Below are 25921 nucleotides of genomic sequence, written 5' to 3' on the forward strand. Positions count from 1 at the left end.
GAAGAAGGGTTTCTACAGCCCTTACTTTATAGTACCCAAAAAGGTGGTGGGTGAGTTCTCAACCGGGCTTTACACAAACTCCCATTCAAAAAGCTCACGCAGAAACAGATTCTAACCTGCATTCGGCATCTAGATTGATTTGCAGTGGTAGATTTGAAGGACGCGTACTTCCACGTCTCCATTTTGCCTCGACATCGACCCTTCTTACGGTCCTCGACCCTGACACCTCAGCCATCTAGGGCTTCAAGTCAACTGGAAAAAAGAGCAAGCTCGCCCCGGTTCAGATCATCTCTTTTCTCGGCATGGAGTTAGATTCAGTCTCAATGTCAGCGCGCCTCATGAACGAACGCACGCAGTTGGTGCTAAAGTGCCTCGCTCTCGTCAAGCCCGGCACAGCGGTTCCCCTAAAACAGTTCAAGAGGCTCCTAGGGCATATGGCATCCTAAGCCACGGTCACGCCACTCGGTTGATGCATATGAGACCACTTCAGCACTGGCTTCAGACACAATTCCCGAGATGGGCATTGCGCCACGGCACTTACCGTGTGTTAATCACCCCTTCCTGCCTTCAGACTTTCAACTCTTGGACAGACCTCTGTTTTCTGCAGACAGGAGTCCCCCTCCAGCAGGTGTCCAGACGTGTCGTGGTCACCACAGACGCCTCTCAACTGGGTTGGGGAGCTGTGTGCAATGGGCACGCAGCCACTGGCTCATGGAGAAGGCCCCCGCTGCATTGGCACATCAACTGCCTAGAGTTGCTGGCTCTATTCCTTGCCCTGCGGAGGTATCTCCCACTGATTCGGGGCAAGCACGACTTGATCTGTTCAGACAGCACCGCGATGGTAGCATACATAAATCGCCAAGGCGGCGTGCACTCTCGTCATATATCACAACTCGCCCACCATCTCTTCCTTTGGAGTCAGCAGCGACTCAGGTGGCTGCACGCCACGATTAATTGCACAAATTTTAAAAGGTGAATGATTTAAATTGACAGCCTTAATAATGACAAAAAATAAATACACATATCTATACATTTGCCTGCCAAATGCCAGTCCTAAATATGATTATATAATCTTCATATAATTATATTCTCCAGTAGCACTCATATTTCTTTGTAGTAAAATGTACATTATTTTAAACAATATATTGCTAATAAAATAAGAAACTTAAACTCTTGCCTTTTCATCAGGCTCTAAATTATTACCTTCTTCCATACACTGATTTTAAAGGTTTTTTTGAAAAGCTGTGGTTATTACAAAACACTGGAACTACCTTAAAATGAGGACAAAAAGAAACAGAAAATATTGCAATATTCTCACAGTTCTGGAGAGGGCAGTCACTTAACCTTTGAATGATTGTGTTGGTCTATGATATTATTTTGATCTGTTTTTAAATTATTTCTAAGTCAGATGTTATTTGTGGAGGTTTTGGTCAGCCTTTTCTGACTTGTGGGACTTTGGTTCTTCATCCTGCATATGAATTTTTAAATTATTTCTAAGTCAGATGTTATTTGTGGAGGTTTTGGTCAGCCTTTTCTGACTTGTGGGACTTTGGTTCTTCATCCTGCATATGAATTTTGTAAGATATGTAATTGAGTTCCTGAAGTGGAGCACCACAATCTTTTCTGCAGCAGAAATCTTGTATGGCTCTGAAAATTGCAATTCCAGGTACAGATCCCAGCCAAGAAAAAGATAATCATATAGATCCATGAAGGTTAAGATTTCTTCTCGAGGGTTGGGAAATGTTCCTATAAATGTGACAACAAGGTTAGTCAATAACTGTAATTGTTAATGTCTTGTGGCACAGTATACATTGCAAAAAAAATTGTCAGGTAACCTAAAATGTGCTTAGTTACATCCACATTACCTGGTTTTATTCAAATATATTATTATTTAATTATCAACCTGACTAAGGCTACACCAAGACATTTTATGGTGTAGGGTGTACAGGTTGTTTAGATCAGTTTTAATATCAGATATAACTAATAATGAATGTTTATTAATTATTAATTCATAATTAAATTAAATAATATAATTTAACTAGTTAAAGTCTATCCTCGGGGCACCACTCTTTGACAAAAAATTATAGTAAGTGACTGATCAAGTCTCATAAAATTCTACCCTTAAGATTGAGTATTTTGATTAATAATCAAAAAGGGAAGAAGATAGTCAAATTATTACAATATGAATCCAACAGTAATCTGGTTACAGTTGGCCTCTAATAACAACAATTTAACAATACTGAAGTAATACTGGAGTTCTTGATGTGGCAGAGGCTGGCTTCAACACAAATATTCAAACAAACAACTAGGAGTACTTCTTATTATAATATAACAAGATTTATTATAATCAAACAGCACTGACCACCGGCAATACTATATAAATATAACGAAAAAACATAACATGGAAATCCTAACTAAATGGTGGAGCTATACTAGTGTATGTATGTGTGTGTATGTGGGTGTGGGTGTGTGTCTAGATTCGGTAACAAAGACACAAAATGGCGGACTGGATCCTTTGTCTTACGCTCGTCAGCGAAAAGACACGTCTCTGTGTTATTTCTCGGGTCCGGTGATGGAGAGAAATGCAGGAGGTACTTAATGTTGATATAAAACGATTGAGAAGGGATGCTGGTCGCCTTTTCCGTTTTCTAAATAAATTCACTGTTGTCTCGCAGTGAGAATGAAATGAACCGGTTGTAATAAGTATACTACATGACTGGAACAAAGCTAAGTTAATCTTACTCTACCGTGGCCAAATGGTGAAGTTAGAAAAATGTGGTCTATCTTTGTCCAGAAGATATACGTGTAGATACAGTCTCTTTAGACCGTAGGCTGCTGCAGCTGTAGGCAGAGAGATCGAAATCAGATCAAGTCAAATCTTAACAAGATGATGTCATAGGTCATAGGCCGCTTTTGACCAATGACGTTTGAGATTGAGTCCATGGGCGGGACTTCCCGTCCGGCTGTGAAGCATTCTGGGAAACAGAGTTCAATGTCTCACCTTTGATCATAGAACAAAGGGCCATGCTGTCTCTGTTGCCATTTTGAGTGGGGCAAGGCCCTACAATGGGTCAGACCAGGTAGAAATAGTTCCTTTTTAAGGACTAAATAGTTCCCAAATGAATCAAAATAGTTTTAAGAACTCTATAGTAAATTTTGCCATGCATATTACAATTCTTCAAATGAGAACCTAATTGTAGTTCACGAATACTGTCAATTGTGTGTGCATTTAGGTGTCCTTACCGATTCAGGGTCCCAGGCACTGTAAAAGATCTCCTTAGTGATAGTAGTGGAAAGTAGAAGATGAAGATGGCTAACATGATTAGGGGACTAATGACTCTCCATGTGGCTTGCCAGAATATGTTAGGTTCGTGTCCAATCATTGAACCTGTTTATAAAAAGGAGAAGATAGCAGTCATTTGTGGCTGATACCAAATCAGTGTATCTAAATAGCATTGTATAAATGAATTGTCTAGACTCTGTGAAAACGTCTGTGAATTACTCGTATGTGCTTAAATTGTTCTTTATGAAATAATTTATCTTCTTTAGCCGGTCTGTTTATGCCCTTAAACCAGTTCCCAACATTATCAAATAGTTCTATTCAATCGAATCAATATTTCTTTGACACACTGAGCATTGTTGTAGTAGTTAAACAAGATTTCATTGCAAAACTGTTGGGCTCCAACCTATCTGTCAATCCCATAGGTGTCCACAACTCCAAACTTCTCAGAGAAAGCTATGATGAGGAATGGGATTGAGCCAGCAAAGCTGTCAAACAGGGCTTTAGTAGTTCCCTGAGCCCTGCACAAATATCAGTCCAACCAGGCAGCATACCAAACACAACCACTCCTGCAATGAACAATTAATTTATGGTTTAAACTACATCCCAAACAATATAATTTCATAGATGGAGAAAAGTGGAATCCCCAGTCAGTCACAAAGTGATTAGACATGACACCTGAAAGGACCTCTTTGGGCCAGCTTTTAGGAAAGACCTTCAGGTCCTGCAGGGGAACTAAAACACCCTCAGTGTTGCCAAACATGGACGACAGGCCGAGGCAGAAGAGCATGATGAAGAACAGGACAGACCACAGTGGAGACAGAGGCATTTTAGTGATGGCCTTAGTGAAAACAATGAAGGCCAAACCTGTTCCTTCCACACCCTGTTTAAAGATAACAGCATGCAGGTTTGGAACGATATGATAGTTGCAGAATTGTCTTATTATTTGCGGGAAAAATCTAAATATCTAAAGCTAAAAGGGTACTGTACCTCACTGAGGAAGCTGTTTAGATCAAAGGCCTTAAGGGTGAGGTTGCCGATGATGTCAGGGCATGTGGTGTTAAGGTTCTGAAAAACAGCTTCGTAGTTGCTCTCAGTGATGTAACCGTCTGGCAGTTCAAATGTGTTTAGAAGAGTCAAGATGTTTCTTCAGGGCAGTGATAAGATTAGTGGATAAGATTATACCATAAAATAATATTGCACTTTGAATACAAGTTAAGCTCTATCAGTTTACAACATATAATGTGCAATGATTTCCCTACAGATTTTCACTGTAACTTGCACTTTGGTTCAAACATTTTTATTTAAATCATTTACCTGAGGAACATTAACTTTTAATTAAAGAGGAATATTATTTTAATTATAATAATCTCATTTATTTATTCATTTGGCAGATGCTTTCATCCAAAGTGACTTACAAAAGAGGAAAACATAAACAAATCATCTTAAGGAGACATTTGTACAAAAAGTGCCATACTACAAAGTTTTACAAGCATCAGAATAGCATTCAAAACAGATTTAAGTGCAACAAGAATTAAAATTTTTTTTTTGTGACTGGTTAAGTGCTCTTGGAAAAGATGTGTTCCCCTTCTGTCGCTCTCTCCACGTTGTGTCGGAGAAGCGACACTAGGGGTCTTTCTTGAGCACCGATATCCACCTCTGATCTATGAAAAAAGGCCAATGAGAGTTGGCAGCTGGTATTTGCATGTCCCGCCCCGGACATACGGGTATTTAAGCGGCGCAAATATGGGAGTTCATTCAGAAAATTTCTTCAGAGCCGATGGTCTGTCTGCAGTTTGCTGCGAGTTACACACCACTTTAAACGTTCCTGTTTCCTCTGACGATCTGCATGCTCTTGGATCTTGACGGCGCACAACAGCGGCTTTCTCCTTCACATTGCACGGCGTGCATTGTTGCCCCTGAGCGCTTCGACAGCACAGACACACACACACACACTGTGTATTAAAAGAGTAAATTCCTATTAAAAGAGTAATTTCTCTAAAAGAGCAAAACACAGCGGTGTTGAACGTCCTTTTCAGGACGCGTCTTTTTCAAGATGCCCTTCCGCCCCTGTGTTGTTCCTGGATGCGGTAGAGTGCTCTCCACTTCAGACGGCCACAGGCGCTGTCTCGTGTGTTTGGGCCGCGATCACACCGAGGCGGCGTTTGTGGATGGCTCATGTTCTCACTGCGAGAACATGACCACGTTGCGGTCGCGGCTTGCTTTCAACAGAAAGGCCAATGAGAGTTGGCAGCCGGTATTTGCATGTCCCGCCCCCGGACATACGGGTATTTAAGCAGCGCAAATACGGGAGTTCATTCAGAAAATTTCTTCGGAGATTGCTTTCAACAGAAAGCAAGCCACCCCAGCTGCACCCCGCATTGCTCCTTCTTCCCACGGGATTGAGGACGATGCGGTTGGCGCTGGGGGCGATTTGGGGGCGGCAGCGGGTGCAGTTTCGCCAGGTAGCCCCCCGCGAACCTCCCGTTCCCCGACACGCTCGCTTGTCCCCGTCTACACTAGTGGCGATAGCGGCTCGCCTCACGGCCTGGCTGTCTATCCTCCCGAGCCCGAAGCAGATGAGCTCGCCGCTGCATCGGAGAGTGTGATGTCTGATGCCGAGGACTCCCCTGGGCTGCCGCCTTCGGGCCAGCAGGCCCAGGCTGAGGCCGACGCTCAGATGTCTGACATGCTTTCCCGGGCCGCCGTGGCGTGGGGTTGGATTGGAACCCTCCATCCTCCCAACAGCCTTCACGGTTGGATGACTGGTTCCTGGGGGCAGCGCGCCATTCGTGGCCTCGCATCCCCCCGGTCCCGTTTCTCCCGGAGGTGCATGACGAGCTGACGTCTACATGGAGAGACCCGCTCTCCGCCCGTCTAGGTGCCACCCGCTCCACTCTCACCACCCTCGACAGCGGAGAGCGCCACGGATACGGGGCGATTCCCCAGGTCGATAGGGAAGTTGCGTACCATCTATGCCCCGGTAGCCCTACCTCCTGGCGTGGCCGCCCTGTACTCCCATCCAAGCCCTGTCGGACAACATCCTCGCTCAACGCGAAGGCCTACAGTGTGGCTGGACGCGCTGCCTCCGCCCTGCATGCGATGGCCCTCCTGCAAGTCCACCAGGCCAAAGCACTCAGAAACATGCACGGGGGTGGACCTGATCCTGATGTGCTGCAGGAACTGCGCTCAGTGACCGACCTCGCCCTGAAAGCGACGAAGGCCGCAGCGCAAGCACTCGGACAGGTGATGGCCACCCTAGTGGTCCAGGAACGGCATCTTTGGCTCAATCTGGTCGAGATGCGTGAGGCCGACAAGAACCGCTTCCTGGATGCACCTGTCTCTCAGATTGGCCTTTTCGGCGACACCGTCGAGGACTTCGCCCAACAGTTCTCTGCGGTGAAGAAAAGATGGAGGCCATCTCTCACTTCATGCCCCGCCGCAGACCTGCCGCTACGGGCCCTGCCCCGTATGCCCGCCGAGGGCGTCCCCCTGCGAAGAAACCAGCTCCTGCTCCGCCTCAACCCGGGCCCAGCTCTCAGCCCCAGCATCGAGCACCCCGCAGGCAGCGCACGCCCCCTCACGAACCCCCTCTAGGACCCGGAAGGCTCCCAAGCGTTCCTGAGATGAAGACGTTAGCTCCGGAGGTGGTAAGACCGCTCCGTCCCCCGGTGGAGGGCCGGGAGGAGAATACTTTGTTTTTTCATTTGCCACACCCCCTGACGGGGGCTGTGGTACCCACATTCTCAATAAAAGAGCTATTTCCTTTGCCTCTGGGTCACCTGGCCCGCAAATGCAGCTCTCACGGCAATCTGCTTTCAGATTACGACAGTCCGGTACACGGGCGTGCTGATCCGCCTTCCGCCTGCCCACGACTGTCCCCGGCCGGCCGGTTCAGAGCGAGTCCAGAGGGCGCCAGCATCAGACCTCCTCCTCAGTCACGAACCCGCCCCTGCTGGGTGTGCGGAGCAAGGTAAGTGCTTTGAGTCTATTCTCAGCACCTCAGCCTCAGGCCGCAGCGAAGCCACCCGGCGCTGCACTACATGTTCCGCCCGCTCGCGAGGCCCGCCGGGTACGTCCAAAATACTGCGTCCCTTTGGTCCCCTAAGCGCAGAGCTGGGAAGCGTGGCTTTCAGCTTCCCAGCGCATCACGCCCGACTGCACCGGACCATTCGACTTCGATTCACGCCAATTCAGTTTGCCCGGCTCCGCCCCCTTCAGGAGCGTCCGCTTTCCGCAGTACACGGCGAGCATGCCAGTTCCCTGCGCACAGAAATCGCGACCATCTTAGCCAAGGGCGCGGTAGAGCCCGTCCCTCCAACCGAAATGAGGATGGGTTTCTACAGCCCTTACTTCATTGTACCCAAGAAAGGCGGCGGCTTATGACCAATCCTGGACCTGCGAGTTTTCAATCGGGCCTTGTTAAAACTCCCGTTCAAAATGCTCATGCAGAGAAATATACTGGCTGGTGTTCAGCATTTAGATTGGTTCGCAGCGGTAGACCTGAAGGACGCGTACTTCCACATCTCAATTCTGCCACAACACCGACCCTTCTTACGGTTCGCGTTCGACGGCCAGGCGTTTCAGTACAAAGTCCTCCCCTTCGGCCTGTCTCTGTCCCTCGGCGTCTTCCACGAAGGTCGCAGAGGCGGCCCTTGCCCCGCTACGAGTAGCCGGCATCCGCACAGAGACCAGGTGCTCCGGCACCTCGGCCGCTTGGGGCTTCAGGTCAACTGGGAAAAGAGCAAGCTCACTCCGGTTCAGAGCATCTCTTTTCTCGGGTTGGAGTTAGACTCAGTCTCAATGACAGCATGTCTCACGAGCGAACGTGCTCAGTCGGTGCTGGACTGCCTCGCTTCCTTCAAGCCAGGCACAGTGGTCCCTCTAAAACTTTTCCAGAGGCTCCTGGGGCATATGGCGTCCTCCATGGCGGTCGCACCGCTGGGGTTGATGTATATGAGACCACTCCAGCACTGGCTCCAGACTCGAGTCCCGAGACAAGCATGGCACCACGGCACGCATTGGGTAAGGATCACCCCCGCCTGCCTCAAAACACTCTGACCCTGGACAGACTTCTGCTTTTTACGGGCAGGAGTGCCCCTGCAGCAGGTGTCCCGATGCGTTCTGGTCACAACCAACGCCTCCCGGTCTGGGTGGGGTGCCGTGTGCAGCGGGCACGCAGCAGCGGGCCGTTGGAAAGGGGCCCCGCTGCATTGGCACATCAATTGCCTGGAGTTGCTGACCATCCTTCTTGCTCTCAGGAAGTTCCTCCCGTTAGTTCGGGACAAACATGTCCTCGTGAGATCGGACAGCACCACGGTGGTGGCGTACATAAATTGCCAAGGCGGCGTATGCTCCCGCCACATGTCACAACTCGCCCGCTGCTGGCTCCGTCTCCTCCTATGGAGCCAGCAGCGACTCAAGTCGTGCCACTCACATCCCCGGCAAGCTCAACATCATAGCGGACATGCTATCACGACAATGCCTGCCCGGCGGGAAGTGGAGGCTTCACCCCCAGTCGGTCCAGCTGATTTGGGAACGGTTTGGCAAGGCCCAGGTAGACCTGTTTGCCTCCCAGGAAACCTCCCACTGCCCGCTCTGGTACACCCTAACAGAGGCTCTCCTCGGGACAGGCAGCTGGCACACAGCTGGCCCTCGGGGCTGCGCAAGTGCGCATTTCCCCAGTGAGCCTTCTTGCACCAGTGCTGTGCAAGGTCAGGGAGGATGAGGAGCAAGTCACGTTAGTGGCCCCCTACTGGCCCACTCGGACTTGGTTCTCGGAACTCAGACTTCTCGCGACAGCTCCTCCCTGGCGAATTCCCTGAGAAAGGACCTCCTCTCTCAGGGGCGGGGCACGCTCTGGCACCCGCGCCCAGACATCTGGAACCTCCTCGTCTGGTCCCTGGACGGGATGCGGAAGAGCTAGCCGGCTTACCGGCGACCGTTGTGAATACAATCAACCAAGCCAGAGCCCCCTCTACCAGGCACCTTTACGCCGTAAAGTGGCGCTTGTTCGCAGATTGGTGTTCTCCCCGAACTGAAGACCCGCAGAGATGCGTGATCAAGTCAGTGCTCCTGTTCCTACAGGAGAGGCTGGACAGGAGGCTGTCCCCGTCCACCCTCAAGGTGCATGTTGCCACCATTGCCGCCCACCACGATCCTGTAGATGGCAAGTCTTTGGGTAAGCACGACTTGATCCTCAGGTTCCTGAGAGGCGCCCGGAGGTTGAATCCCTCCCGGCCAGGCCTTGTTCCCTCCTGGGATCTCTCGGTAGTCTTGGCAGGACTCCAGAGACCTCCCTTCGAGCCGCTTGAATCAATTGGACTCAGGGCCCTCTCTCTTAAGATGGCCCTGCTGATCGCCTTCGCCTCTATCAAGAGGGTCGGGGGACCTGCAAGCGTTCTCTGTCAGCAACACTTGCCTGGAGTTAGGTCCGGCGGATCGTCTGTGATCCTAAGACGCTGACCGGGCTATGTGACCAAGGTTCCTACCACACCCTTCCGAGATCAGGTAGTGAACCTGCAAGTGCTGCCCGGGAGGAGGCAGACCCAGCCCTTTCGTTGCTATGTCCAGTCGGCGCCCTGCACATTTACCTGGACCGCACACAGAGCACCAGGCGGCTCTGAGCAGCTCTTTGTCTGCTTTGGGGGATGGCAGAAAAGGAATGCCATCTCCAAACAGAGGCTCGCCCACTGGGTTGTCGACGCCATCACACTGGCTTATCACACCCAGGCCGTGGCCCTACCCTTGCGGGTCCGAGCTCACTCAACAAGGGGTGTTGCGTCCTTGTGGGCACTGGCCAAGGGCACCTCCCTAGCAGACATCTGTAGAGCCACGGGTTGGGCAACACCCAACACATTCGCGAGGTATTACAACCTCCGCGTCGAGTCGGTTGCGTCTCGTGTTTTGTCAGGTCCAAGCCCGTAGAACTCGGTAACACGTAGACCGACCGGCCGGGTGGATCGCTTGCGCCCAGCGCCCTTTTCCTGACGTCAAGGTAAAGTAGTGCGCCTTCTTCCCAGGGCGCCCCACTCGAGTCGGGACCCTGGTCGATTCCTCCCCAGCCCTCCGGGTCCACCTGCGGGTACCCTGATGGCTACCCTGTACTGGTATAGGTGCTCCACAGGTAAGGCCTCCTGCTCGGACTCCCCTGTGTGTAATTCCACGGTTCTGTCCCTTACGGCGGACCCCGTGTCTCCCTTAGGCAGTTACAGCTGCCCGGTTGACATGCTGTAGCAACTCCCCCTTTCGAGGCTGGATCTACCACCGCACCATACTTTCCACCACGAGCCCTAAGGCGGCCGTGTGGCGTGTCTACCACCTTTCCTCCCCAAGAAAAAGGGCAGGTGTGGTCTCGCGCAGGGTCTGGGTAAGACCCCTTCCCTATATGCGTGTAAGGGCCCTGGCGTGATTGCTCTATCGCGAGAAACATAGAGAAAAGAGGCCCAGCCAGGCTGGCCCGTTCCCATGTTGGCAAACATCGCCTTGTTCCCCTTCCAGGGTAACTAGAAGGATTCCAATGTTCTTATGGGGCATTGGGGAAGAGTGCGTGCAGCCAGGTACAGGCGATGCGCGGCACTGGATGAAATCCCTGTCCGCCTCTGTATCGGCGGTTCACGTTACACGGTTCAGCGCATGACAAGATTGGAATGGGTCCCCTAGTGTCGCTTCTCCGACACAGCGTGGAGAAGCGACAGAAGGAGAACGTTTGGTTACGTATGTAACCTCCGTTCCCGAGGAGGAACGACTGCGTTGTGTCTTTCCTCCGCCATGTCGCTGAACCGAGCCACTGTTGTGGCGGACCATTTCGGCTCCTCAGAAAAATCCTGAATGAACTCCCGTATTTGCGCCACTTAAATACCCGTATGTCCGGGGGCGGGACATGCAAATACCGGCTGCCAACTCTCATTGGCCTTTTTTCATAGATCAGAGGTGGATATCGGCACTCAAGAGAGACCCCTAGTGTCGCTTCTCCGACACAACGTGTCGTTCCCTCCCTCGGGGAACGGAGGTTACATACGTAACCAAATGTTTTTAGCCGTTTTTTGAAGACAGAGAGTGAGTCAGCTTCACGGGTGGAGTTGGGAAGGTAATTCCACCAACGTGGTATGATGAAACTGAGAATCCGGGAAAGTTTTTTGGTGCCTCTTTGTGTTGGTACAACAAGGCGACGGCAGGCTTCTGGCAGGAGTGTATGATGATAAAAAATCATGTATAAATGATTTTAGGTATGCTGGAGCAGACCCAGTGACTGTTTTGTATGCCAGCATCAGAGGCTTGAATTTAATACGTGCATCAACCGGCAGCCAGTGGAGAGAGACAAAGAGTGGTTTAACATGCGCTCTCTTTGGTTCGTTAAAGACCAGACGTGCTGCTGCAATCTGGATCATTTGCAGAGGTCTACTTGCACATGCAGGAAGGCCTTAAATGAGAGTTACAGTAGTCCAGTCTAAACAAGCAGTTGACTGAACAAGCAGTTGTGTGGCATGTTCAGAGTGGAAAGGTCTTATTTTCCTGATATTGTAGAGTGTAAATCTACATGATCTTGCAGTCTTTGAGATGTGGTCTTTGAAATTTAGCTTGTTACCGATGGTTACCCCTAGATTTCTGACCGTTTTGGAAGGCGATACTGTAGTTGAACCCAGCTGCACGGGAAGTTGTGTTCAACAGTGGGGTTGGCTGGAAAGACAAGGAATTCGGTGTTGGCTGGGTTGAGTTGCAGGTGGTGTTCCGTCATCCAGACAGGCAGTGATTCGAGCAGTCACTGTGGTGTCATTGGGCTGAAAAGACAAGTAGAGTTGCATGTCATCAGCATAGCAGTGGTAAGAGAAACCATGTGACTGAATGATGGGTCCCAATGATGTTGTGTATATGGAGAAGAGAAGTGGCCCAAGCACTGATTCCTGAGGTACCCCAGTAAGTAACTGATGTTGCTTGGATACCTCACCTCTCCAGGCTACCTTGAAGGACCTATCTGAGAGATAGGAGGTCAACCAGTCCAGCACAGTTCCTCTGATGCCCAGAGTAGAGAGGGTGGAGAGAAGGATCCGATGGTTGACTGTGTCAAAAGCTGCAGAAATGTCCAGCCGAATCAGAACTGATGATTTGGATTCAGCTTTCGCCTGTCTCAGCGACTCTGTGACAGACAGCAGTCTCGGTGGAGTGTCCACATTTGAAGCCTGACTGATTGTCATCCAGCAGTTTGTTCTGTGAGAGATAGGCAGAGATCTGATTGAAAACTGCCCTTTCAAGTTTTTTTTTGCCATGAATGGTTTGAGAGAGACTGGTCTGTAGTGTTCTATCTGTGTGAGGTTAAGTGCAGATTTTTTCAGCAGTGGGGTTACTCGAGCCTGCTTAAATGTAGTGGGAAAAGTGCCTGTAAGTAGAGATGTGTTAATTATGTGTGTAAGTGCAGGTAGGATGGACGGAGAGATGACCTGGAGAAGGTGTGATGGAATGGGGTCAAGGGAACAGGTGGTGGGGTGGTTGATTGATTCTCATTTGATCTATTTACAATAGCTTTCCAAACAATCAGAGTCACTCCTTTGTCCATCTTAACACACCTTATCTAATATGCAATGAATATTGTTTTCAACAAAACAGAGGATCAGACGTTTTGACCCTACTAGGCACTTACCCATTTAAGCTGTCATCAAATCTCTCTTTAGCTCTAAAGCAATGATGCTATAGATGACAGAGGCAGCATAGATTGAGGTAAAGGCATTGATTATGGAGATGATGACTGCATCCTGCTCACAATTATTGCTGGAAAAGAGAGAGAGAGAATAATTAGATTGTTGATCCTTGAAGAATTTGCATTGAACCTTGTGTGTAAATCTCTTTTGCAATGATTTAGTTGACTGTCAGAATGCACTTTACAGAGACATTGTAATCTGCTAAATTTTTTTGAGTACTAAATAAAAGGTTCATTCTACAGAAACGTCCACATTTCTGTCTCCAGTCTTTGCAGTAAGCATACACCTTAAAAAAACTGCTCAGGTGCATACTTTAATAAAATAAGACAATTATTCCGATTTGAGCCATGAATGATGCAATATTTGTATTTAATCAATTATATAAAAAAGGAGATGAAGAAGTACCACATGACCCAGGCTATAATGGTGTTATAGTAGAGACTGACCAGAAAGGACACCAATACTATGCATCCGTAAAGTATTTACAGCACTTCACTTTTTTCACATTTTGTTATGTTACAGCCTAATTCCAAAATTGATTAAATTCAATATATTCCTCAAAATTCTACAAACATTACTCCATAATGACAACGTGAAGAATTACATTACTCCATAATGACAACGTGAAGAATTTTCTTTCTCATGGTCTGAGAGTCCTTCGGGTGCCTTTTGGCAAACTCCAGACAGGCTGTCATGTGCCTTTTACTGAGGAGTGGCTTCCGTCTGGCCACTCTACCATACAGGCCTGATTGGTGGAGTGCTGCAGAGATTGTTTTCTTCTGGAAGGTTCTCCTCTCTCCACAGAGAAATGCTGGAGCTCTGTCAGAGTGACCATCAGGTTCTTGGTCACCTCCCTGACTAAGACCCTTCTCCCCCGATTGCTCAGTTTGGCTGGGCGGCCAGCTCTAGGAAGAGTCCTGGTGGTTCCAAACTTCTTCGATTTAAGGAGGATGGTGGCCACTGTGCTCATAGGGACCTTCAATGCTGCAGACATTTTTCTGTAACCTTCCCCAGATCTGTGCCTCGACACAATCCTGTCTCAGAGGTCTGCAGACAATTCCTTGGACTTCATGGCTTGGTTTGTGTTCTGACATCTTGTTCCCCATTTCTCTTTATCTCCTCTACTAGAATTACTCTCTCCTCTGTATATCTTCCATAATGACGTGTTCGAATGTTTCACTAACTCCACACCATTCACAAAGCCCTGTTGGATGCTTGGATATTAATTGCATTGTCTGACATTAACTGTTAACTGTGGGACCTTATATAGACAGGTGTGTGCCTTTCCAAATCATGTCCAATCAACTGAATTTACCACAGGTGGACTCCAATCAAGTTGTAGAAGCATCTCAAGGATGATCAGTGGAAACAGGATGCACCTGAGCTCAATTTTGAGTGTCATGGCAAAGGCTGTGAATACTTATGGACATGTGATTTTTTTTTCGTTTTTTATTTTTAATACATTTGCAAAGATTTCAAACAAACTTCTTTCACGTTGTCATTATGGGGTATTGTTTGTAGAATTTTGAGGAAAATAATGAATTTAATCCATTTTGGAATAAGGCTGTAACAACAAAATGTGGAATAAGGGAAGCGCTGTGAATACATTGCGGATGCACTGTAGATGCAATACCTGTGTAACAAAACATGTTGTTAGATTGTAGGGCACTGAGATACACCCCCCCCCCCCAGGGGACTAATACACAGAAATTATTTTGTTTAAATATGTTGCGGTTGCTCACCAACGCCAAGCATGTAGGGGTTAATTGTTCTCCACACACCCACACTCCCTTTCCTTAGCCGCTGGCTGATGGCAAACTCCAGGGATTCCCACAAAAACCAGAAGGATGAGGAAGGGAATCATGAATGCCCCTAAAAGTAAAGGGATGGATTAGTTACAGCTTGTATTTCTATTTGAAAGAAAGAAAAAAAAAATAATGTTGGGTATGTTGTTGATATTTGTCACATTTTCCCTTACTTAGACTTTGAACTTCCCCCTTTATAATATGCTTGCACACCTCTGCCAGGGCTGCAGATCAAGTCACAATTTGAAGATAATTGAATTTTTTACATTTTGATCTGTGAGATGCTTTATTATTTGTTATTGCCAAATGTATATATTTTTTTAAATTTGAAGTCAGAAACAATCCATTTCTTTTTTAGTTTTATAGCCTAAAATCAATGTTTATTGACAGCAAGCTAGTTAGTGTTAGCATGTCCAAAGCTTGTCCAACTTTCTCACCAAAAAGTGAAAAATGTCCCCATTACACCCAAAATCAAAAAATAGTTTTTATTTATTTACTTTTTAATTTAATTATTTTTTAAGAATTAAACTGCTCAGACTGCCCATAACTGAGGATTCACATGTTCAGTTGTAAATTTCCATTAGGGTTAAGGCAGTAAAGTAATTTCCAAAACAAATGCCTCTGTCAGCAATTTTCACCTCAGCTGAGTTAATAGTTGGCTGGGATATTGTGACACTTCACACTTGAAGTGATATTAACATGCTGTCTAGTTAACCTTGAGCTGAGGTTTTTGGTTATTTATTGCACTTGCAGGAAACCTCTGAAAATTAGAAGATGTATATATATATATATATATATATATATATACACACACACACACACACACACACATATATGTATAAGATGTATTGCGTTTAAGTGTACAGAAACACACACACACACACACGGTAGTATAGTCATATTTATTCAAATTTCTACAGTCACTTCAATTATTGTAAAGCCAAAAGGTTACTCCACTCCTTAATGATGAAACTATGGAAACCATAGTTTCTGCTTAAATACCATTGCAGTCTATATTAATGTTACTACTTTAAAACCACAATACATTAATATGGGATTGTGGCAGGGTGGAGGGCGGGGCCGGATCGTGATTCTACACACCCGGTCCCTTATCAGGCTAATCAGAGAAAGCCTCAGAGAGGGATAAAGGCCGACTGTGGAGGATGGTGCTGGAGAGAGAGTTCATTTACGGACATGTCCGTCATGTGTGTGTTTGTCTTTTGTTTAAGTTACTCATTAAAATAATATTTATATGGACAAGCCGGTTCTCGCCTCCTTTCCATTGAACTGCATTACAGCGATGTCCTTCCAACAGTGTAAGAAACTTTCAGTTTCTTAGTTTCTTTTGCTTTTATTTCTTTTTTTCATTGGTAAAAATTTGAAAGTTTTATGTGTGTTTTTGTTATCTTTATTGTCTGTTTAGTTGTATTAAATACTGTTTGCAAATTTTATATTAAATGGAATGTGCACGATCATAGATAATGTTCAAAGGCAAGACTAATTTCATATTATTTTCTGTATGTCTCTTAGTTCTTTTCTTTACCAATCTTTTGAAACTTGAAGTTTACAGTATTACTTAAAGATGTGTTTAAAAAAAAAAAGCAAAATACATACATCTTAAAATTCATTTGTACAGTTTCAGCTGCATGACAAACTGCTGAACCATTAAACTGTACATTTAATTCAACTCAGGACTGGGAGAGACCAAACGCATGCAGATGAATGAATCTTTCCAAAAAATGTATTGCCTCATTATCTCCTTTTAAAAATATTCTTCCGAACTATAATTCACTTTATCTTAATTAAATTGCTTTTGAAAATATCAGTCAACAACTACAGTTAATATTGGTGGAAATAAGCATCATGGCCATTCTAAGTGAGGGGGCTTACAAAATAATTTAATATGAAATACTTCAAATAAGTATTTGAATGTTTGATAATTAACTTGCACAATTATTGTAAAATAAGTGTTTGTCTAAAATGCAGTAGCAAAAATCAGCAATTCAATTTTGTAATTGTGGTCAACTCAAGTAAGTCATGCCTTCCACAGAAAATTTGCTTTAAACTGAAAATGTAATCATCTACTTCACCATGCCTAAAACTCACATACATTTTTTTTCCTGTGTAACACAGTTAATATTATCAAAAGAGATGCTATTAAAATGTTAAATCTGCTGCTCTTTTCCATACAGTGAAAATGCATATGCAATAACATATGCAAGAACTGGCTGTCAATCTCAGCTTTATTTTTGCTTGGTTTATCAAAACAAGACACCAATATTCAAACATGTCTTGCATAAAAATCACTCATCTAATAGTTTTTTCTCCTTCTTTGGTCATGTCTTATTTTGTCTAAAGCACCAAGTGAGTCAAGACTTATGCCCACAAAAAAATAAACATTTAATAAAGTGCCCCTAAACTTTACTTTTTTACTTAACTTGCCCCTAAATATCAATTTTTGTGGGCCGGGGAGAACATCAGATGTTTGTATGTATATATGGATGCATTCTCTTTGCACTGGAAGCTTCTGTCACCATTACAAATGACTTGTGTATGTAAGCTTCCTTGGTAATAAAGCTCATTCTGTTTCTGATTCTAAAGGACTTTTGCTGTTACAGCATAGATTCACCATAATTCGACCCCTTATAAGTCCAAGCAAGCACTTACCTCCTCCTTGGCTCTGGCACAGGTAGGGGAAGCACCAGACATTGCCCAGTCCCACACAGAAGCCCAAACAGGTCAGCATGTACTGGGATTTGTTGTCCCACTTGGGCCTGTCACCTGCCTCCTCCAGCTTTTCCAGCTCCTCATGTTTCAGGATCCTGTCCTCCAGGCCTGGATTCGACAAATTCAGCTTCCACTTCATGATCTCCTCTGCTCACTGCTAGCTCACTGATGCTTTCCTTGGCAGTGTGCATCTTTGGGCGAATCTCTGTGAGTTAGGTTATATTGCAGGGTTCAGAGCAAAAATAAGGATTTCCTGCATGGATGGGATGAGTATATGTAGTGAACTTTGGCATCCCTCCAGATGTTTGAGTCATGGTGTGTGTTGGAGAAGGGAAAAATGTCTTGTCAGCTTAATAATGTGAAAAGAAAGGCTGTTACTCAGAAGGTCTTCTATTCATTCTTGTAGTTAATAACTAAAGATACTGATCTTTATGGCACTTTGAAGGAAACAATACACTAACAAGGGTCCAACATTCAATACCAAATAACCAAAGATGCGTTCCAAGAACACTATAAGACAGTAGAAAAAAATCAGATCAGTGATATTGTAATTTCTGTATAAAAACACCATAATTTGCTCCACAGTGGCAATTTTTGATTTGAGAAATGAGAGCAAACACTGAATAAGTGGCCAAGGCCATAGTACTTGTTTTTACATGAAACTGTTTGTTCTCGATTATACTAATTCTTGAATGAGAATATTATATAATATTTATTGTTACTGTAACGAGGCAGACGAGGAATGAGGCTCTACATGCAGCTTTAATGAAAAAACAAAAGATGAACAGGGTAACTCAGCGAAAAAACTAAACCACAGGGAACCAAAATATAAACAAGAGAAAACATCCACGAATGGCACGGGCAGAAACACATTCAAAAACATACATTTACCAACTGACAACGAATGATAAAACAATAGGGTTTAAATACACAAAGGATAATGATTAAACTACACACAGGTGAGAACAATGAAGTACTGCTGGCAGTGATGAGGGCAGGGAATTATGGGAAGTGTAGTCCGGGACAGATGACAAGGGAGAAACACAGGGCAGACAACAGTGAATCGTGACAGTTATGCAGCCATCAAGTCATCATTAAAAATAGTTAACTTTAAACCAACTTGATAAGTGATGATGATAGTATCTCAATATGATTATTTCAGGTGACTTGTTTTTGATAAATGATTACATTATCAAAAGACAAGAGACAAATTTGATTAATAATTTTTTAGTGCAGGGTCTGCAGCTTGTCCATGTTCATTAGCAACATTCAAAACAACTGTTTCTCACTCAGTTGTGAAGAAATAAAGAAGAGAAGACAAGTTTTATTTGTTCTAAATGAAAATATTTATATTAATTGTGAGTTTGATGTAATAACTCAAATGTAATAACACAGCAAAAATATTAAAACTGATTGGCATAAGGTCTTTGTTATGCATATGGGAAAAGACACGAGAACACACTCAAACATTCACACTCACCCATTAACCCACACACACAAACCATTACTGTATAAATACAGAATAAAGGACACAAACAAAACATAGGCCCTACCACAAATTTATCCTCAAAAGATTTGTGTGTCTCCATATCCGCCGCATTTGAGAGTTTTTATATGGTTGCCGTGGTCACTCTGTCACGTCTATATTTGATTTGTTCTTTGAACACAGAAAAGCAAATGGCAGGGAAGCTACTATTTTTATTTTATTTTATTTTATTTGAATATATATATATATATATATATATATATATATATATATATATATATATATATATATATATATATATTAACCACAGTAATGCACTTGGTTCAGTAATGTAGGTCCATTCAATGAAAGTGAATGGTGACCAAATGTTTAAAGCTCCAAAAAGCACATAAGGGCAGCAAAATAGTAATCCATATTACTCCAGTGGTTTAATCCATGACTTCTGAAGTTATTCAATAGGTTTTAGGTGAGAACAGACCAAAATGGAACTTTTTGAAGATAGGCTACACCTAGCTATTACAGTCTCTGGGTAAGATCATGATTTCAAGCTCGATTACACGTGACACTAGTGCTTATATTGACGCATGTGCAGAGCACTAGAAGGCGTTAGGAAGAAAATAAATAAAGTTTTGGCTCAGAGGAAGTGATGACAGAATCTTTTAGACATTTTGGATGAACTATCCCTTTAAGCAATGGCCCTTTGTTGTAACAATAACTGTAGTATCTGTGGTATTTTAGCGATTAACTATAGTTGCCACGGTTGCTATCGTGAAATGGACCCTTGGCTTTGATACTTTACCGTTATGCAAAACAGCGTCATTCGTGCTGTACTATAAACTTCACCACTAGAAGTCGCCAAAACTCTTGCTTTAGCTCTGACACCTTCACTGCTGTGGCTGAGTTTTAATTTGAGCCGGAGGGAGTCCCCCAATCCCGCTCACGTATTGCAGAGCCCTAGACATCAGGCACAGGCAGTAGCTCACCCGTCCCGTCTGCAGCAGTCTGCCTCAGCACCTTGCCTGCCCGACATGACCTTGGATATTAGCGACTCTCCTCTCGCAAGAAACTATTGTAGAAATACAGAAACCACTAAACACTCGCGTTAAACACTAGAGGACATCGAGGTACGGCGGAGTGTACCTGCATTATTGTCACTTTTACATTGCGTTTGAATCTAAAGGATTTTGTTTAGCCGCAATATACTCTTTTTTGTTGTTGCTGTGCCGACTTTTCTTAAACCGACGTGTATGGATGTATCATGGCTACGTTTGCATGCAGGGTGCAGTTCTTAGATGATACTGATCCATTCAATAGCACCAATTTTCCGGAGCCGACCAGACCCCCGTATTTTACATTCAGAGAGGATATTCCGCTCATCAATCAGATCGCTGGAGTTCACAGACTTTTGAAAGCACCACAAAAGGTATGAAACCCCCTAAAGAAGAAAGACATGCTATTCAAGTGAAATGCGTGCTTAAATCTGCTGCAGTGTACTCAAGTTTTTATTTTGCAGTAATTCTGTAGTAGGGCATCCTGCATTTATGTGATGTGCTATTTCAGGAGACTTGCGCTGCACTGCGCTAAATTTGGGCTGTTCTGTGTACCCAGTGGATTGTTTGTTATTGTCAGTACGTCTAAATCTATCTATCTATCTATCTATCTATCTATCTATCTATCTATCTATCCTATCCATCCATCCATCCATCCATCCATCCATCCATCCATCCATCCATCCATCCATCTTGTTTCCTGCTTTATTCATACAATAAATAGAACTGAATTTCACTTTTATGATGTCATAATGAGATTTGGGGTAGGTAAACGACATGTAGCTGGTGTTGATAATATCCTGACTCTCCTCACAGCCTGAAATATACCTCACCTCAAAATTACCCTGCTCTCCTTCATTATAGGCCTGCAAGAGCCAAAACAACAGAGGATCTTCTCCAACTGAATAAGATATAATTGTTGTCTTAAACTTGGTTCATTTCCACCACATAAAAGGTGTTATCCCCTGAGCAGGATTTTAGAAGTGCTGTTATTGTGGTCTTTGGAGGAATGCACAGCAGCTGAGGGCCATACTTGGGTGGACTCACTTCTTGAGCATGCCATGTCCATATACTCAGGAATCTACAGCTGTTGTTGGCACTGTCAGTGATGACTGTGCAGATAAAAAAGGGTTCTCCTGGGGACAAAGCTCTCCAAAGGAAGCCAGTTACCCGTTTGTGTAGCTGATCCTACTGTTGTTAAGGGACATAATGGCTCTCCTTTGTACTCAAAAGCTAGATTGTATTTTCCAAAAAGGTGAATGTAAGTTTTGTGCTTTGTTGGTTTGTGAATGTAATTTCTCCAACATTGAGTGAGTGTAATTTTAATGTAATAGAACTTTTAGAGCATCACAAATACATGACATGACATGACTCCTTCATTATAAGTGGACCATTATTGAGATATGTTAAACTAATCCTTCCAAAACTGACATGTATGGACATATTTCTGCAACTCTAATTCAATCACCATCATCAGACTCTTAAAGCCACTCAGATAAGTGGTAAAACATCTTTAAAAGATATATAAAAAAAAGTCCAGAGGCTCATTAATTACTAGACTATTGTATTAGAAGTAGGCCAAATAAAATGTTGCACTTTCTATTCTAAGATGATCTAATGACCGGCAAAATCTTCCCAGGGAAACAGGATTTACTGTGACAAACATCTTTAAGTGTTTATCGTTCAAAAAGGGGACAACATTTTTTGCTAAATTATACTATGTGGTCGCTTACATGTATGGCAGCAGTTCAGATGTGAAAGGTCCACTGTGTGGGGCTAAAATCTAGTTTAATTTCTACCAAACAGATGAGGTTTTTCTGTAAAGTTTTAAAGAAAAAAACTACCTTGCAATCCTAAACCTTAACCTAACCGATAGGGGCAAAAAAAGCAAATGTGACATGAAAAATTAAAGTGCTGAGCCAACCACATAAATATACAGTGGTTTTATGACACTTTCAGCTCACGTGCCAACTCAGGTGCTCTTCAGGACTCATACCCCAGCCCTTTGCATCACAAGTGCAGTTGTCTATCAGTTGAGCTGTGCAATTTAATCACATTTGAGCAAGCTTGTAAATGTAGTAGCGAATGAAAGGCAAACATTAAAGGTGCACTCAATAAGTTTTCCTTCATGTTGTCTTGAACTTACACTAACACTTAGAGGCGTGTATGCAGTATCATTAAATAACAATAGTTTACAGTTAAAAATGCTATTTTAGAAAATCACTTTTCATAGTCAGCCATAATTAATTTAATCCATGAGTGAAAGGCGGCTACTGAAATTAAGCGAGCTGTATTCGGCTGGTCATGTGATCTCAACATGGCAGCCCCTATGTGAGGACCCTCTCTTTGTAAAATAAAGCAGTTTTTATAAGGTTACTGATCTGAATGAAGTCTTCATCTCATGTGAATGGTCATAATGAGATAGGAAAAAATCACTTAGTGCACCATTAAAATGTACTGCCTTACAAGTAATAATATATTAAAGGTGTTTAGGTGTCATAAAATAGCATTGTGTAAAGGACAGATAGAAATGTGGTAAATTTTTAACTTATATTATGTCGTTTTACTTACTTGTTTACCGTGATGAGCCACTATTGTTCATTTCACCAGGAAACTGCAGCAATACAAACAATGAGCCATGTAAAATTGTAGGTATATGTGGCAGGGCGGAGGGCGGGGCCGGGTCGTGATCATACACATCCGGTCCCTTATCAGGCTAATCAAGCCTCGGATAGGGATAAAGGCCGACTGCAGAGGATGGTGCGGAGGAGAGAGTTAGTTTACGGACATGTCCGTCATGTGTGTTTGTGTCTTCTGTTTTAAGTTTCTCATTAAAATATTATTTATATTGAAAAGCCGGTTCTCGCCTCCTCCTTTCCATTGACATCTTTACAGTATAGTAATGTGAATAGAATTTGCTTACAAATCTACCAGATTTCCAAGGCAGGATAGCTGCTGTCATGGCTATAATTTATACAGCTCTCATCGCAAAGTAAACTGTGTATATCCCTTATCCAGCAAGGGATGAATCCTCAGAGTTTTCTTTGGTACATCACAGATCCCCAGCAAACTCTCTCTCTCTCTCTTAAAATAAAAAAAAAACACAAAAAAAACCCAGTGACAGGTTTTAATTGTAAAACAAACCAATTTGTCAACATCTTAGCAACATGGCATATGAGAACACTGATACAAATGCTTTTTGAGCAAAACATTTGTTTCCTCCAGATCCACTGTCATTAAACAGAACCACAGTTCTAATAGGAAGCATCAGAGCAGGAGGGAGCTGTATGGTGTTCAGAGAGGGGGGTGATTGGAGGTGATGAGCTGGCACATTATTTAATATCAGCAAGCAAATGAGCCAGTTGACCCTGTTTGTTCGAACACTGTCCTTCATTGCTTCATTGATATATGGGTGGTGGGTGGAATATGCTTAATTATGTGTCCTGGGCCTTGTAGTTAAAATGAAAAAAAAAAAAATAATAATAATAATAATAATAATGTAAACATCATGTAGGTCGTTAATCAAATCATTAGCAGAGTATACAAATTTTATCTGCTAAATATTCCAATAATATTCCATTGCAAATTTTTTTATAAAAAAAACCCCAAAACATTTAATTTAGTATAACATCGACAAATATGTCTGTTCACACTTGAATAAAAACAAGAAGGCTGTAATATTTATGTTTTGAAATATACAGACACACATTTTTGTTACATTATGAATTCTGAAGTAAATAGGACCCCACTCTATGATCCACTTTAGTGGTTGACCGATATATTGCCGAGGCCAATAAATCGGCCTATATTCAGACTTTTTTAATTATCGCATCGGCAGATACATTTTCCCGTTTGGCCGATTTTTTCTTGAGGGCGCCAAAAATTGTCTGCTTGCATGTGAAGTGTCTGAGACATGTCAACGATCAGTCACGGTTCGTTTTGTTGTTACATGTCATCGTGTTACTACAATAATAGACCAGTGTGCAACATTTAAACTGTCCTCATATCAGAGTCACAGCAGATGCATTTGAGCTCATTATATTAAAGTGCTCACCTGTTTCATTCTCCCTCTCTCTCCTCAGCAGTTCCCTGTAACTTTTAACTGTCTTGACTTTGGCAAATTTCAATAAAAGTAATATATTATTATTATTTTTTTTTTCATATTATTATTTTTATTGCTCCATGGTAAAACACAAAACATTTCATTTTCTTCTTTACATAATTTAAATTCCCATGAGCAAAAGGGAGCAGAAAGAAGATAAAATCTTATAATATCTGTCCCCTATTCCAAAATACAAAACAACTTTCTTAAGCAGCTTACAGCCAAAATTACACTGACAAAAAACAATGTTGTTTAAATAACAGCAATTCAGCAGTATAAAAAAGCAGGCAATGCCCAGACAGCAAAACAACAAGTAATCCAATACATATAGAGAAAAAACAAAACAAGACAACAACATGGATCTCACCATATTAATACTAACCAAATTTACTTTGCTTATATCTCTGCTTATGCTAACCGATATTATTAGACCCAATAAAATAAAAATAAAAAACTAAACAAAACACAACAACAAACCAAACCAAACAAATCCAGAAACAACATAAACCTCACCATATTAATACTGACTGAATATACTCTGTTTATACTTATACTTAAACTGACCAATGTTACTACAACTTTTAAGATTATCATGCAATGAATTCCACAATTTTACTCCCATAACTGAGGGGCACATTTGTTTTATAGTCGATGCGTGCAAATTGATGTTTAAAATTATATCTTCTCCTACTGTACTCTTTTTCTAACTGATAATAATGTTGTATTACCTCTGGTAAGATTTTCAGTCTTACTTTAAACAATATTATTAGTGTTTGAAACTTAGCCAAATCTTCTAGCTTTAATATTCTGGATTTAGCAAACAATTTGCTTGTATGTTCTCAATAATTTACTTTATGAATAATTCTTATAGCTGTCTTCTGTAAAATAGATAAAGGTTTTAAATTTGTCTGATATGTGTTCCCCCATACTTCTATGCAATAAATCAAATATGGTATGATGAGTGAACTATAAAGTATTTTCATTGTTTCCTTATTTAATACCTCCTTCACTTTGTTTAAGACAAAAATATTTTGCAGGCATCATATCATATTCCGTCTGAAAATATGTGCATATCTAGTTTAAACAGATGTAATAAACCAACCTAACACAACTTCAGCAGATCCAGCGTCATGTGGAGAGCACATAAATGTTCCGCACCCCAACTCGTCACATACTGACACTCGGGCAGGACCCCTTGGCGTCGCTTATTGACGCGCCGGGTGTACCTTTGGCGTCATTTTACGACGCGTCCGGGGTTTTAAACATCAAAAACCAGTTGGAGGGCCATTGTAGCCTATTCCTTTTGATTTTTATTGATTGCGGTCTCGACTCTCCACCCATTCGTGGCGCGAGCTTACCCGAGACGTGACATTTCAACGCTACACGCTCCGGTTCGGAGATACATAGAAGTCTATCGGACTACCCTGCGCATCGAAAAACGACGCGAAAGGTATACCCGGCGCGTCAATATGTGACGAAACTCCCCGAGCGTCCGTATGTGACGAGTCGGGGTGAGAACGTGTTGCTGAAGCATGTATTTTAACAGTCTCTCCTAAACGGTTCCCTGTAGAGCCCGACCGATATGGGACTTTTGAGACCGATATGATACCGATTTTAGAGGGGGAAAATTCACTGATTATCGATATGGTGGACGATATAGTTAATTTTTGAGCTGGAATGAAAACAGACCTTTTCTATATGGATTGGTCACAGATTTTGCACCAATATGACTATGCAAAGGTACTCAGAATGCTGCTTTCTTAAACACAAACATGAA

The 25921-nt window shown here is 43.4% G+C and overlaps 1 protein-coding gene and 1 pseudogene across 1 annotated transcript in view; one reads left to right on the forward strand and one right to left on the reverse strand.

Moving 5' to 3' along the window:
* Window positions 1-1212: 1212 nt before the first annotated feature.
* LOC127657631 (sodium-dependent neutral amino acid transporter B(0)AT1-like) lies at window positions 1213-17729 on the reverse strand (annotated as a pseudogene).
* Window positions 17730-19977: 2248 nt separating this feature from the next.
* Window positions 19978-25921, forward strand: part of LOC127658133 (FH1/FH2 domain-containing protein 3-like) — a 261461-nt gene continuing 255517 nt past the window's right edge. Inside the window, 1 exon segment of the mRNA XM_052147251.1 lies at window positions 19978-20416. Coding sequence (XP_052003211.1) covers window positions 20252-20416 — 165 coding nt within the window. The 5' untranslated portion in view covers window positions 19978-20251.

This window comes from Xyrauchen texanus, chromosome 17 (genome assembly GCF_025860055.1).
Source record: "Xyrauchen texanus isolate HMW12.3.18 chromosome 17, RBS_HiC_50CHRs, whole genome shotgun sequence".
NCBI lineage: Eukaryota > Metazoa > Chordata > Actinopteri > Cypriniformes > Catostomidae > Xyrauchen > Xyrauchen texanus.